This window comes from Lactuca virosa, chromosome 8 (genome assembly GCF_052849685.1).
Source record: "Lactuca virosa cultivar CGN04683 chromosome 8, Lactuca_virosa_CGN04683_v6, whole genome shotgun sequence".
NCBI classification, from domain to species: Eukaryota; Viridiplantae; Streptophyta; class Magnoliopsida; order Asterales; family Asteraceae; genus Lactuca; species Lactuca virosa.
The window spans coordinates 313,769,163-313,783,890 of record NC_136433.1 but is presented as its reverse complement, the minus strand read 5'-3'; the positions used below and the strand labels follow the sequence as shown (position 1 = coordinate 313,783,890).

The 14,728-nt window shown below is 32.2% G+C and overlaps 1 protein-coding gene across 1 annotated transcript; it reads left to right on the top strand.

Annotated features, from left to right (window-relative positions):
- Positions 1-612: 612 nt before the first annotated feature.
- On the top strand, positions 613-8,357 carry GC2 (golgin Putative 2). The gene is made up of 10 exons (XM_079064723.1): positions 613-806; positions 910-1,932; positions 2,024-2,134; positions 2,662-2,721; positions 3,838-3,895; positions 5,977-6,017; positions 6,120-6,212; positions 7,331-7,456; positions 7,630-7,677; positions 7,749-8,357. Exons 1-10 carry the CDS (start codon positions 753-755, stop codon positions 8,070-8,072), a joined length of 1,938 nt encoding a protein of 645 aa, XP_078920849.1. The 5' UTR covers positions 613-752; the 3' UTR covers positions 8,073-8,357.
- The last annotated feature ends 6,371 nt before the right edge of the window (positions 8,358-14,728 follow it).

Genomic DNA, 14,728 nt, shown 5'->3' with positions numbered 1-14,728 from the left:
GGAATATTAGTATGTTACATTTTTTTTCTTTATTTATGGTGAAATTTTCTTGATTATTATTTGTTTCTAATTATGATCTATAAATATAATAGTTATTTTTAGTTTCAGAATGAATATATTTATATGATAAAAAATCTATCTATAGTTTTTTATTTATTTATTTTTATTTTTTTAATTACTCTCTTTATTTGGTAATAAATAGACTTTCTATTTTTTTTAATAAAGTAATTGGTTTTTTTTTACCATTTGTTTAAATCTTTATTTTGAGAACTACATTGGTTAATTTTATTTCGATATTTTTGGGGGATTAAACTTGACGATATAATGACCTGTTTTTCCATAGATGAAATAAAAAACATGCTTTAAAATTGAAATCAAGAGTCTTCTACAACTTAGCAAAAAAATATAAAATTAAGAACGCGTTCGGTATGTAGTGTTTGAGAGCTTATAACATTTGACAAAATATTCCATTTTAAATAGAAATCTTTGTTTGACACAACAAGCCTCTAACATTTAGTTTAAGCTTCAAATTCAAATGATATTTAACAAAAAGCTTACAATTATTTTTGCATAAGACCTAATTCATCGATATTTTTGCGGAATAAGTCTTAAGTCATCGACTTGTTGCACCTTGTATTAGCGTTGGACTTTCTTCTTCAATTCCTCTCTCTCTCTCTCTCTCTCTCTCTCTCTGCACCTGTTGATTCCGAGACGTTCTCCGTCAAAAGACTTGTGCTGTAGTGATAACAAGAATGTCCGGTTGGATCTCCTCCAAACTCAAAGTTGCCGAGACTCTCCTCCAGCAGGCATCATTCTCTCTCGTGTTATCTACAAAATTAATCCCTTCATGATTCTCATATTGTTGTTCCTATAATAATGTTTCTGACAAATTGATTATGAACTGTTCAGATTGACCAGCAAGCGGCCGAATCGCTCCGCAAGAACGAGGCATCGCGATCTGATGATGATTTCAGTCCGGCTATACCTAAGAAACCCGGTGACATTCTGCCTCCCTTGAAAGACCAGTTGAAGAAAAAGAAGAAAGAAGCTCCAGAGAACAGTGATTTTGTTGCTAAATTACGTAATGATAATAATCTGAAAGTGGATGGTAATGAGGTTGGGGGATCGCAGAATGTAAACCCTAAATCTAGTTTAACCGATAGTGATTGGACGGAACTGCTTAGCGCTCCTAGTAAGACCATAAATGGGAGCAATGGAGGAGTGCCTAGGGTATCTGGTTTATTGAAAGATGGGAAGAGGCAGATACGATCTGGTTCAAATTTGTTAGCTTTGGAGAGGAAACGGAGCCCGGCTGTTCAAAATAAGAGTGCCAGGAGATCTGATGTTGCATTGGGAGATAAATTGAATGGTGATAGCTTGGATGGCAATCAACGGAGTGTCAGTTCTGAATCAACACAAGCAAGTTTTGGATTGCAAGGTCTTGCTAAAAGTTTGTCAAGTGAATTGCTTGATAAGGATGCAAGTGGGAGTCTTGTGACTGATGGAAGGAAGAAAGAGTTACCTATACAATTGAATGATGAAAATGCGCCTGAAACGCAATCAGCTTTTAATCCTGTTCTTGATTTGAACATAGAAGTAAAGAATGAAGAACAGAGCTCCAATAGCAGCATCAACATGGTTCCACACAATAAAATCATTGGAATGCCAATAACTTCTTCATCTGGGAAGATGGATTCTCCAAGTGATGGTGAGTTGAATATGGAGACAGATTCAGATTCATCTTCAGACTCTGAGAGTGAAGGTGAAAGGGAGGAGAGAAGGAGGAGGAGGGAGCAACTTCTTGCAGAGAAAGCTGCAGCTAAAGCCATTGAAGCTATTAAAGATCGTGAGAATCTTGTTGCTAGATTGGAAGGCGAGAAACAAAGCTTAGAGAAAGCCATTGATGAAAGGGCTAAACAGCAAGCGCAGGAGGTAATGTTTTGTTTTCTATATGATATCCTTTCTAGTTTCTTCTTCCTCAGCATGATTTATGCCTCGGTTACTTATTTTGCTTTTGGTCCAGGCTTCACAACTGCAAATGACAATGATGGAGACAATGGAAGCAGTTGATTTAGAGAAGCAAAAACATAATGATACAAGAATGAAAGCACTAATGAAGTTGGCAAAACTTGAGGTAATATATATATATATATATATATATATAACCAGTTTTTTTTTGTATGACTGTTGATGAGCACAATCAGCAGTCATATGAACTGTCGATGTGCACAATCAGCAGCCATATGGACTGCTGATTGATGTATGCACAATCTGTAGTTGTACGGACCGCTGATTGTGCATACATGCAAATTTCGAAAATAAATAAAAAAAATTGTCAATTTTTTTTTTGAGCCTAGATATGGCTTAGACGCACCCTTTGGAGAAGATTGATGTTTTTTGTGTTGGAAAATGATGAGTTGATTATGAGTTCGCAAGTTCACACTTTTTTTTTAGTTCTCACAATAACTCAGCCCTATATATATATATATATATATATATATATATATATATATATATGCATTAACATATCTATTTTTTTTTTATTATATATTTGTGAGTAAGGTGGTTGTTTTTGTGTTTCAATTTCCTAATGAAATCCTATCTGCCATATTATAAATATTTGGACACAGCAGGTTTATAAAATAGTCTTTCATTTTGCAGACTACAAATGCTGAGCTTGCAAAGGCACTTGCAAGTGCTCAATGGAGTTTAGAAATAGAGGTATGCAGATTTTAATTAATGTTAGATTGGCTTCAACTTTCATCCATTTCCCCAAGATGTTTGTTTCTATTGAAAAACAATTTTATCCTCACGTTTGTCTGATTTCTAGCTCAAAGAAATATACAAGTAACAAAAAAGCAGTGTTTCTTTCTTTTATTTCCTTTATCATCTCAAGGTTTGATCTAGATAAGATATTAAGCCATGAAGAAATACTTTTTTAAAAAAAAAAAAAACTGAAGGCGAATCGTATACTACTATTTATTGGTTTTACTTTTTAATAAATGTGACAAAAGAAAAACACGTATAAATTGAAATAATTTTGTCCAATTGAATTGTTGTTATTACTATGCTTTTTATATCAGCATAGGATATCATAGAAGCTTATGTGTAGGAGTAGGACAATAGGAGATGTGTTCCTTTCTTATTTGGATACTGCTACTACTACTTGCTAAGCTGAAATTTTCGTAAGAAGATAAAATCTTGTAAAAATGTTGTTTAACATCGGATACTATTGATTGTCAAGTATAATTCTATGTTTTGAAAAGGATGCTTTAATACTTACGATTACGAGTGTGAATCCCTAAAATATATAGTGGTACATAAGCAAATTCAAAATCCATTGTCTCTAATTACTGCCTAATCATCCACCAATATATATATATATATATATATATATATATATATATATATATATATACACATCTAAGTAAGACTACTCAAATCGGAGCATATTTGTGTATAGTGTTGGGGAAATGGGGAATATGTGTATGTAAAGGGCAAAGGGTATATTATATGATAATCAGCAACTTATATATCCTGATGCATGGATTGTGTTATTTCCACCCAACAACACTTGTAGTTTTAGCCTTTAGGCAGCACAAAACTTAGAAGCAATGCCTATGGACTAAAAGCTGTGAGTATCATATGTTGTTTGAGACCAAATATGTATATATCAACATCAGCAAATCTTGATGCATGGGCACCCAGTCAGCATTTGTTATTTCTTTGCTTTTTCTAGTTTCTTATTTTATTTGTGACTTGTGATAAAATCTGAATGATATTTTCCATTGTAACTCCTTTAATATTAGGATTTTTAACTGAATGTACTAAGATTAGGTTAAGCGGGTAGCAGAACTTGATAGACAAATTGAGTTGAAGGAAGCTACTCATGAAGGTACCTACCTACCTTTTCATTTCAGTTATCTTTTATTATATACTTCAACCCACTTTCTAGGGTTATCTACAGAAAAGTCCCAAACTTTTTTCAGAAGTTTCAATAAAGTCCTAAAAGTTTTTTTTTGAACAGAAAAGTCCCAATATTTTGAAAAAATCATATAATCTATCATTTACTGTTCAAATATAAAAAAGGACTTTTTCGTTAATTTAGGCAAAACATCAAAATATTGGGACTTTTATGTTCAAAAAAAAAAATTTAGGACTTTATTGAAACTTTTGAAAAAAGTTTGGGACTTTTCTGTAGATAACCCCACTTTCTACTATGCATCACTACCAGTCAGATCTGTCTCTTCTAATAATAATAATAATAATAATAATAATAATAATAATAATAATAATAATAATAATCAAAATGCTATTGTTTGTTTGTTTGTGTTTCTTTACAAATGTAATCACCTTCATACAATCATTTATACTTAACTGAATTTTTTGTTCAGTTTTAGGAATAAATAATTCACATCACTCTTAATCACCCTGATGAGACTGCATTTCAGGGTAACACATTCAACTACATTTGAAACTCCTTTTATAATTAGTAATGCATTTACAGTTGGATCTTATGTAATGCTTCCTTTTATTTTTTTCTTCTAGAGCCTCGCTGGTATGTTTATAAAATTTTCAGCCATTCCAAAAAAAAAAAAAGTAATGCATTTACATTTTTTTGAACCACCCTGTTGATGAGACTAATAAAATATTGACACAGTATCGCCAACCTAGACAGAAAACTTAATTCAGTCAATTGAAACGATATATCAGCTTCCTAATTACTAAGAAGAAACCTAAATTAAAGTAAAATAATGTTCCATAAAAGGCAAATTAAATGACAGGAGGAAAAATCCTGATGATAGAAGGATAAGTCAACTGAATAAAAGGATAAAGAAACAAAATAAACAGATAAGGAATCTGAATAAAAAGACTAAAGGGAGTGTTTGGGATTGCTTATTTAAGGTTCTAATGGTAGCCTATCGCGAAAATGGTCTTTATGTCAGGATTTTGGCTGCAAACATTGATTAATCATTTTTTTCTTTTCATTGATTGCCTTTTCAAATTATGTACCTAGGCATAAACAAGTGATCTCTTTAGACTTGAAAGCATATAAATGCCAGAAATATCAACATACTTTCATCTATTTGTAATTTGTGTATTATAGCATTCCCCTTCTATTACAGCATAGTACTTTAAATGTTTTTTTTTTATCAAGACATTGTACTTTGAAAAACCTACCCAGTTATAACATTGTACTTTCACAAATTTTTTTTTTTTTTTTTTTTTTTTTTTTTTTTAAGGAATGCGTTATACTTTGAAAAACCTACCTTGATTATAGGGCTAAATCGATAAGACGGTGAAAGTGCAAGGGATTTTCAGTATTTTTCCTTAAGTTTAAACAATAATAGTAACTGCTTAACACATAGAGGTAGAGATATCTTTTGAGGAATAATATAAGGTTAGATGAGCAAAGTACATATCTAGACGTTTTTTGAAATTTAAAAATGCTACAAGTAGAAATAGCATCGCACGTTCATTGATTTGTTTGTTATAATAGCATCCTACTTTCGTTTCTTCATAGTACACCATTCTAGTTTGAAAAATCCACCCAAATATCCTCCAAACACAAAGCAATTTTAACTCTTAAACTATTTTTGTAGTGATTAAATCATCATATACTTTTGAGTGCTTAAAAGAAACATTTTTTTTGGCTACCTAGTTCTGATATCAAGGCAAAATATGAAGAAACACAATGTACTTTGAATACCATTTAGTGTAATCATCATAAAAATATAGTTCAGTGGCTAATTATTTATTTTTTATGCTGGTAAAAGTAGATTGTGCTTTTCTATAGTTTGCCCTTTTTCAAACTGAGTAACCGAGAATTTTAAATTTTTAAACGGTTGGGAGTGACCATGATAAAAAAAACTACATCAATAAAATGGTAAGAGTGCATTGTTCTGTAAATCTATGACTAGTGAGCTGAATTCCACTTATTTTTATGTCATGTTGATTTCTTATCTTTTCATGTAGAATTAACATCAAAGAAGAGAAGTGATAAGAGTGGAAATAAAGTAAGTATTTCTGAAAGTAGAAATTGCATAGTACCTCCTTTAATTTCCTAGCCTTGTGAAATGTGAAATGTGAAATGTGAAGTGAGTTTTGTTTTGGTGTAGGTGATAGCATCAAGGGGAGTTGTATTTGAACAAGAGATATTGGAGGCAGAGCATGCTTTTGTGACGGATAAAGTTGGACAACTGCAAGAGAAGGTGAAATGTTTTATTATTGCATCCTACTTTCATTTCTTACTATTATTGCAATACTTTGAAAAATATATATAGCAGTGAAAATTGCTTTGTATTTAGATTGCTATAAATAGATAGATTTTCAAGGTACAATGGCTTAAATAAAAGAAATGGAAGTAAGATAACTAATAAATGAAAGTTAATTTATTATTTTATGCATTTAATTAAGCCTATTTTGAGTGGCGGCTAAATGTTGTAATAGCAACGTACTTTGATTTATTTGTTTATTATAGCATCACACTTCCATATATATTTCTGTGAACAGTGCGCTTTCAGTTTTTTTTTAGTAAGGCATCGTACTTTGAAAAATATAGTCAATTAGAGTATTTTTCTTTCAGTGTTTCTTATTAAGACATTGTAGTGTATAACTGTATACTGTATAGAATCTACACTGCTTTGTATTTGGATAAGAAATTGCTATATATAGTTGGATTGGGCAAGTAGAATAGTGTGATGGGAAGAAACGAAACTAGGATGCAATTTCCCTGACCCTGTAAAAATATGGAGCATGTCAAAAAACAAACATAGGTAAGAGGTAAGAGGCAACGGCCACGGCCACGGGTATATTATATATAAGCATGTTTTTTTTTTTTTTTTTTTTGAAAAACTTTTGCTTAATATATGTTGGACGGATACAATCTATGGTGTATTTCTGAAGCAAATTTTGTGATTTAGTTTATACAAGTTCATAAATATGCTTCTATATAAATAAACTTCAGTTTGTATGGAGTGGCATTTTAGTTAGGATTAAATGTGAAAAATAGTAACTCACTTTCATTATGGCATGCTACTATAATTTCTATTACAACATTTTACTTTTATTTTTTTCTTATCAAGACATTTATTATACTTTGAAAAATTCTACCATTTTACTTTCAATATCTTTTCTTACCAAGACATTATATTACATTTCTAAAAGTCTTATCATTTATAGCAGTGAAATTATAATTAGATAGAGTTTTAAAAGTACATTGGCATAAACATTGTAGAGCTATATTAAAAGTAGGCTGCTATTTTTGCAGCTTTTATAATATGGTATGGTATGGTATGAATCTTAGCTTACACGTTTGGTTTTGGTACAGGCAAAGACACTTGAAACAAGCATTGAAGCAACCCGAAAGGAGATTGAAAATCCAAGTCAAGTGGAGGTTGAACTCAAGCGGAGACTTGGGCAGCTGACCGATCATTTGATTCAGAAACAAGCTCAGGTCAGTCAGTTTTTTTTAGCTGGATAAATGGCTTTTAAAAAATATTCAGGAGAATTCGTAAAACATTAAAAAGACTTAATCCTCCTTTTGTTTCAGTCCTTTTTCCATTAAAAAAAAGCACAAATGTAGTTTTACTTATTAAAAATATTCCAACACTTGTTGTTATGAATTAGGTTGAGGCGCTGTCATCCGAGAAGGCGATGCTAATGTTTAGGATCGAGGTACACACCACACCATCATCTCTTGTTATAAGGAAGGCTAAATGCAACCTAATTTTTGAATTATTTTAAAGGCGGTTTCAAGGTCATTAGAGGAGAGCAAATCATCTACAAATCTTCCTCTTCCTCTTCCAACCAAGGATTTAGAATCAGGCTTATTTCAAGACAGGTTCCGAAAGGGGCAAAAACAAATAGGCTCATTGGTCCGACAGTTGGACTCCATATTTTCCACAGGTGCTACATTTCTAAGAAGAAATCCAATGGCAAGAACATGCTCTTTCTTTTACCTTTTATGCCTCCACGTTTGGGTCTTGTATATTTTCCGTTCACATACTCAAGTGCCATACCACTCCGGATCCACTGCCGTTATCTCTTTGGATAATATCACCGGAGTTTGACTTCTCCTAACACCCTATATATAACTCACCTCTTACATTCTTTGCTTTCGGAATACTGTCTGTCTGTTATAGTCTCATCAAATCAGTTTATATACAAATCATAACTAACATCTTCACAAATACCAAAACACACAACTTCCAAGTTTTGTCTTCATTTTATTATCAACAAGGCCAAAATCTGTTGCAACTTACAAAATTTATTGTCATTCATGTAAATTGGAGACCGATAGTTGAATATCTGTACAAATGTCTGAATTTAACTACTACGATATGGTGTTGACTTAACTTTACTGCCAGATCGACTTTAGTTGACATAAAATGATAAAATAGAGATAATATAAGCAAAGAATATTGTGATGCTGTATTACTTAAAAAAAAAAAAGAGATTTATGTTTTAGATTTTTGGGCTGTTTGCAACAGAGTCCTTTCTAAATTATAAATTGCGAATCCGGAGTCATGCAACCTTTAAATATACAATTTCTTGGATCTTAACTAGCTATTAGTGGTCTCTTTTATAACAAATACCGACTGTATCTAGGCAGTTGATAAGAACCTTTCTTCATTTATAAAACTGTTGTACATCTCTTTGGACGTATTGAACTAACGACGCATAATGGAAATAAAGAACAACGAAATAATCAAGAAATCCCAAAGGAAGAGTTTTATTCAATTCCAAGTCGTAGTTAGAGGCTTACAAAGAAACCTCTATATAGGAAGTTAAATCTGGCAAGTAAGTCGAGATTTTGTAAAATTAAAACTAATATTAACTAGAAAAGATTCCCCCACGTTGTGGGGTTATAAGGTATTGCTTTGTAAAGTACCATACTGAATTGCATACTAATAGGAGGTCATAGATTTACCATATGAGTTTTTTTGTAAAAATAACTTAATTTAAAGTAAATTCAATAAACTGTTAATTCGTATCTCTACCTTCAATTCTCTTTTGTGCCACCACATCAAAAGGATGTGCGTAGGAATGAAAATAGTAACAGAGCATCAAATTAAGGGAGCTTCCCTGTGGTTCAGACCATTTTTTTTAGAACTTGATTCAACACCTTCATTCGTTGAATTATTGTTGCTTCTTGGAGATAGACATTGTGCATTACAGTGAAGATGCCCTCTTAATTTCCTCCTCAAATTTGGATTTTTGAACTTTATTGGTGCATCAAGTATACATGTATTTCCAGGGCGGTGGACTTGATAACCTGACCATAAGCAAAAAAAGAAAGAAGTCATGTGAAAGTAGGATGTCATAATTGGTGGATACTTAAACTATCTAAACCTTATTTGGTACAGTAACAAACTATTTGGAACCAGTTGTTAGTTCTTTATCTGATTAGTCCAAGATTAACCAAACAATTAGTAAATAGAATAAAAAAAATGGAGAAATACAGATAACATGAACTACAGTTACTTTAAAATTTGAAGAAAATCCATAGTGAAGTTGGTCAAACTGTGAAAAAAATGTAACCCAATCATTAGCCAACAAAATGTAAAGAAACCAACGAAATGAACTTAAATGATGGCATATACCTCTCTCCCAACAGGAAAACCAAGAGCCATAAGTCATACAACAACACCAACAATCAAATATCCTCCTTTTTGTTGTCTGGGCACAACTGGAGCAGTACTAATTCTGCCCCACCTCCAATTCTTGTTATTAACACAAGATTTGATCCCTTCAGAGCATTTCCAATTGTTTCTTTGATTCTTCTTCAACCTATCAGCCTATTCCCCCAACATTAGATTCCCACCTGTACCAAAAGACATCAAAACATGAACAACATGGATATCGCAATATAAGCAGAAAGATAATCGTATCATGCTATAACAACCTAAAAATCCACGTCGATAGATATGTGTAGTGTAGCAAATTATTGGCTTCTAGGTATTCTATCAACGCTCAAAGTAGTTTTCCATCAGGATAGATTCAAATCAGTTGTCAATGTGTGTTTGGGTTAGGGTCATTAATTAAGTAAATAAAAGAAAGTTGCTTATACTCTGCAATAGATGACATATTGACATTATTACCCTTTATTAGAAACAATGTTACATATTTTCACAATAAATGTTCATCTTGTGGATATTACCAACAACCGAATTCTAGCCGTTAAGAGAAAGGACAAATTTGTAAATTCATAGTTAGTAATGTGAAATAGATGAAGAAAAATAACAATATTGGCAAACCTGGGCATTGCTATGCATAACTCATGAAGCGACTAAATTAAAAGCTTTTGATAATGTTTGGTATGATGGAAATTGTCCCTCTGCTTCTATTTTGTCGCAAAAATCATCACCGATTAATATAAACTTAATACCAAACCCTTAACTAATATATATATATATATATATATATATATATATATATATATATATATATATATATATATATATATTCAATGTTTATAAAATTATGTATTGTGTGGGAGTCCGTGGGCCCACACAACTAATAACTCTAAAAACGTAAAGAAAAATAAAATAAAATATGGGTAATAATAATCAATTTACAGGCCCAAAGTTAAACATGTTTAAACATATCTTGTCACCAAGTGTGTAAAATAAAGTGATCCAGTATTCCTTTCTCTAAAATTGGCTTTTTATTTTATTTTTTTTATTTTATTTAATTTTAATTTAATTTAATTTATTTTTTTTTATTTTTTGTGTGTGTGTAGATTTAGCTTTGAAAGTATATCCACTAACTTGTTATCTATTAGTGTGGTGTCCTACCTTTTATAATACGAACGATTCCAAATAATAGAATAGAAACTAAATCATTTAATAAATTTGTATTTACTATTTACTTGCGTTCTTTCAATGTCGGTTGTTACTCTTACTATATTAGTGTACAGCTATTATAACAACAACAATAATAATAACTATTATTACTATTATCGTCACCATTACTATTACTTAGCGTATAGTTGATTTTTACAATTTCGGTCGAAAAAGGTTTCTTTTGCAAAATTGGGCCTTATTTGAGGTCTCTGTTCCAATAAAAATGACTATTTTCCCTGAGTATGGCTTACTTTTGCAATTTTAATACCAAAATAACAATCATTTTACTTGGAAGGATCAAAAACCTCAAATAAGGACCAAAACCGTAAAAACCGACAACACAAAGGAACTAAAAATGTAATTTACTCTTATAACTATTATAATTATTACTATTGGTTCCACATATTGCAAAATTAAAATAAAATTTTTAAACTAAATTTGAGGATAAATAATTAAATAGCATTACCAAAACACCAGCAGTCATATCCCATGACTTTAGACGAAAGAACATAGAAGAAGAAGAAAGAAGAAATAGAGAAAATAGATGAAGTAAGGATTATGAGGCCCGAAAGAAACCCAAACAAAGCACATGTACATAACGACATAGGAACAAAAGGCAGTAGGTGTTCACAAAAACCCAGTGACGAAGGAAAGAACCCAAAAAAAAACCCAACAATATTGTGGCAAATGTTAATAAAAGGAAATAACAGGTAATAAAAAAAAAACAAACGATCTTTTGTGACCAAATTGAAAGAAAGAAAAACTTTACTATTGGTAAGGTACCTAACAATTAACATTATATATAATTTACCAAAATTAAATATATAAAATTAAAAAAAAGGCCCTGATGGTTTCTGAATAGTGGCAAGATGAACAGGGGCGGAGCTTCAACGATTGATTCGGGGGCCGGAAATATAATATGTATAAAAATTGGTAAGCAGGAGGGGCCATAGCCAAAATTTTATAGTTTTGGGCCTAAAATGTATAAAATGAAACTAAAAAGACTATTTATAACCAAAAATTCAGGGGGGGCTGGCCCTAATAAAGCTCCGCCAATAAAGATGAATAAAACTTTTAAAATTATTTCAAATGTGGACCTATGGATTCAAAAAAGTTGCAACTTATTCCATTAGTAAAAACTAGGTTAGATATATATGAAATGACAAACTTATCCTTTTTATAAAAGTTAATACACCCTCACCCCTTTACTCTCTCTCATTCTTCCCTTATGAACGGTGGCTGAAGGTGATGGTGATGGTGGCAACAGTGGTTGAAGGCGGTGGTGGTGGGACGATGGTAGTGGATGAAGGTGATGGTGGTTGCTGAAGGTGGTGATGGTGGTTGTTTAGGCAGAAGAGTGGTGGTAGAAGTGATTGAAGGCAAGGTGGTGCTGGCGCACGTTAAAGGCGGTGATGATAGTGGATGAAGAAAAATTGAACTAACAAGTCATTTTTCAATAATAAATCTGAATTGGAAGCTATATGTGCCAGGCATGTCCAAATTTTAAAAAACTAAAATTAATTAATTTACTAAAATTAAACATCTTTTTTTGAACGATAGATATATTTATAATCATGTAATTTTATATTTAAAATTTTGAAGTAGACCAAAATCGCGGGAAGTTGAAAACTGGAGGTTAACAGAGAGAAATGTAAGCCGAAAGTTAGGTAACCGGTCGATGTTTTATAAGTAGCCCCAACCCATCTATTTAGACCATAAAACTTCAATGAGATCAACAGTTATATACCTTTGAAGTTGGGCTTCTTTCTACCCTTTTTGTTATTTATTATCCGTTAAGTTTCATATAAAGTTTTCAATATAAGATATGAATTACATATCCATTAAGTTCATATCTTATAGATTCTCACATTTCCATATACATTCAAACCTAATCTTATAAGACCAGTTTTGCAGAGCTCTATGTCAAAATTAAGAAAAAATACGTGAAGTCTTGAAGATAAGTAAAAGGCTAGAATTATGAAATTTCTCACTAAAACTAAGCAATAGAGGGAGATGGTGGCGTATCTACATCATGCATTAAAAGTGCAAGCCTTTAAAGATAAAATTCCTCCACTTTAGATTGTTAAAACGTCAACCTGATATTGCCAACAAAAAGTCTTTATGTTAATCATTATACCATATCCACTACAGTTAGATCACGGTAATATGATTTCATGATCTCTTATATCATTCTGATTTTTTGAAGGGGCTGGAGTACATTAACCCAAAATTTATATAGTGAATAAACATAGATATAAGTGTCTCTCTATACAAAGTACAAACGTTGGATTGAAAATAGTTTTAGACGCATGATTTTCTTTTGAATGTAATGCTAATACGAACCACTCACTTCTGATGAAGTACGTGTGTAGTTCATATGAATCAAGTGTATGAATGAAATCAGAGTATGAATTGAATCAAGAAAGCAAAACGTAAATATAATCTGTTTGGCTCCATTAATATTTCTGAAAGGATACAAGAGAATGAAAGAGTAAAGTACACAGAGTGCCAAAAGTTACTCTAACTTTATATCTATCCCTATTTATAGGAACAACATAAGTAAACAAAAAGTACATAATGGCTAAGACACTGGAGCTTCGAACTCTAAAATGCCCTTATGAAATACATACAACGAATACATGAGAACATACTTCGATACTAAACATGACAAAAGACGCTTCGACATCTCACAACACATTTCGAACTCTACATCCCCCCCCCCCCTTTGTGAGGAGTGTCGAATCTTATGTCATTAGCATCTTCGTTGCTTGATGTAGTACTCTGTGAATCTCCGTGTACCATATGATCGTCTTTCGAATCTCAACCTTATCACCAGCTGTATTCCTTTTGCAGTTATTAAGACGAACAAGAAGAATCGTGTACTGCGAATTTGTATACCTCTCCACATCTTCAACTTTGAACAAAAAATTTGTGATCTTTTGATTCTTGTTCTTTCCAACAAACACAACTCCTAGAGGTTTAACACATATCTCCCCATCTTTGAAATTCTTGATACTTACTTGACCTTTCAGCAACGATTGGGGTACTGTCACTTTTCTTCCCATTGCTAAAGCAAGCTCCACATCAGTCAACGCTAGACAATCATAGTAATTGTCTATGAACAACTTGATATGAGCAAAACCTATCAAGAAATCTTCTTTGCTATTAACTTGAAGTTTCGACACATCAACACTACTAAAGATCTTCGCAACACAGATGAGATCATTGAGATTCATCAGAGGAAAATCCGCCATTGAGAAGTCACATGCAACATTGTTAGCTCGAACCACATTATAACGAACGTTCTGTAACAACCCTTCGAACAACTTATCCTTGGTTACACCCAGAACTTTAATAATTTTGACTAAGGACCAGACTTCCTCTTCCTTCTTTCCAAGGACTGCATGAAATCTCAACTTAAGCTTCTTGTATTCTTCCTTGTCATCAAACTTGTCCACCAATTGATATTGAGCTGAGATAAACATCATTTGATTGATGGGAAAATCCAGCTGATTGAAATCTGTATTTTCGATCTCAAATCTCTTCTTCAGAACCTTTTCAAATTCATTCATCTCTCCTGACGAAACAATCTGTTCAATTGTCTCATAACAATATTGCTTGTTTGGATCTCCTTTATCAAGCCCTGGTGGATCAACTTTCCTTTGTCTCATGATGTTGTTAATCTGTCTTTGTTTTTCTATCTCTTTCCCCAAGGCTTTCTTCTTATCTTCTTCCGAAGGATTGAACATGATACCCTTCCCTTTATTTTCTATTTCTTACTTTGATGGAGGTGGCTTTGAACTCGAACCCCCAGCAGTAGGACCAATGACTATGCCTTTGGTTAATGGCTTCGAAGTTATTGTGGTTGAAGTTGTTGACAT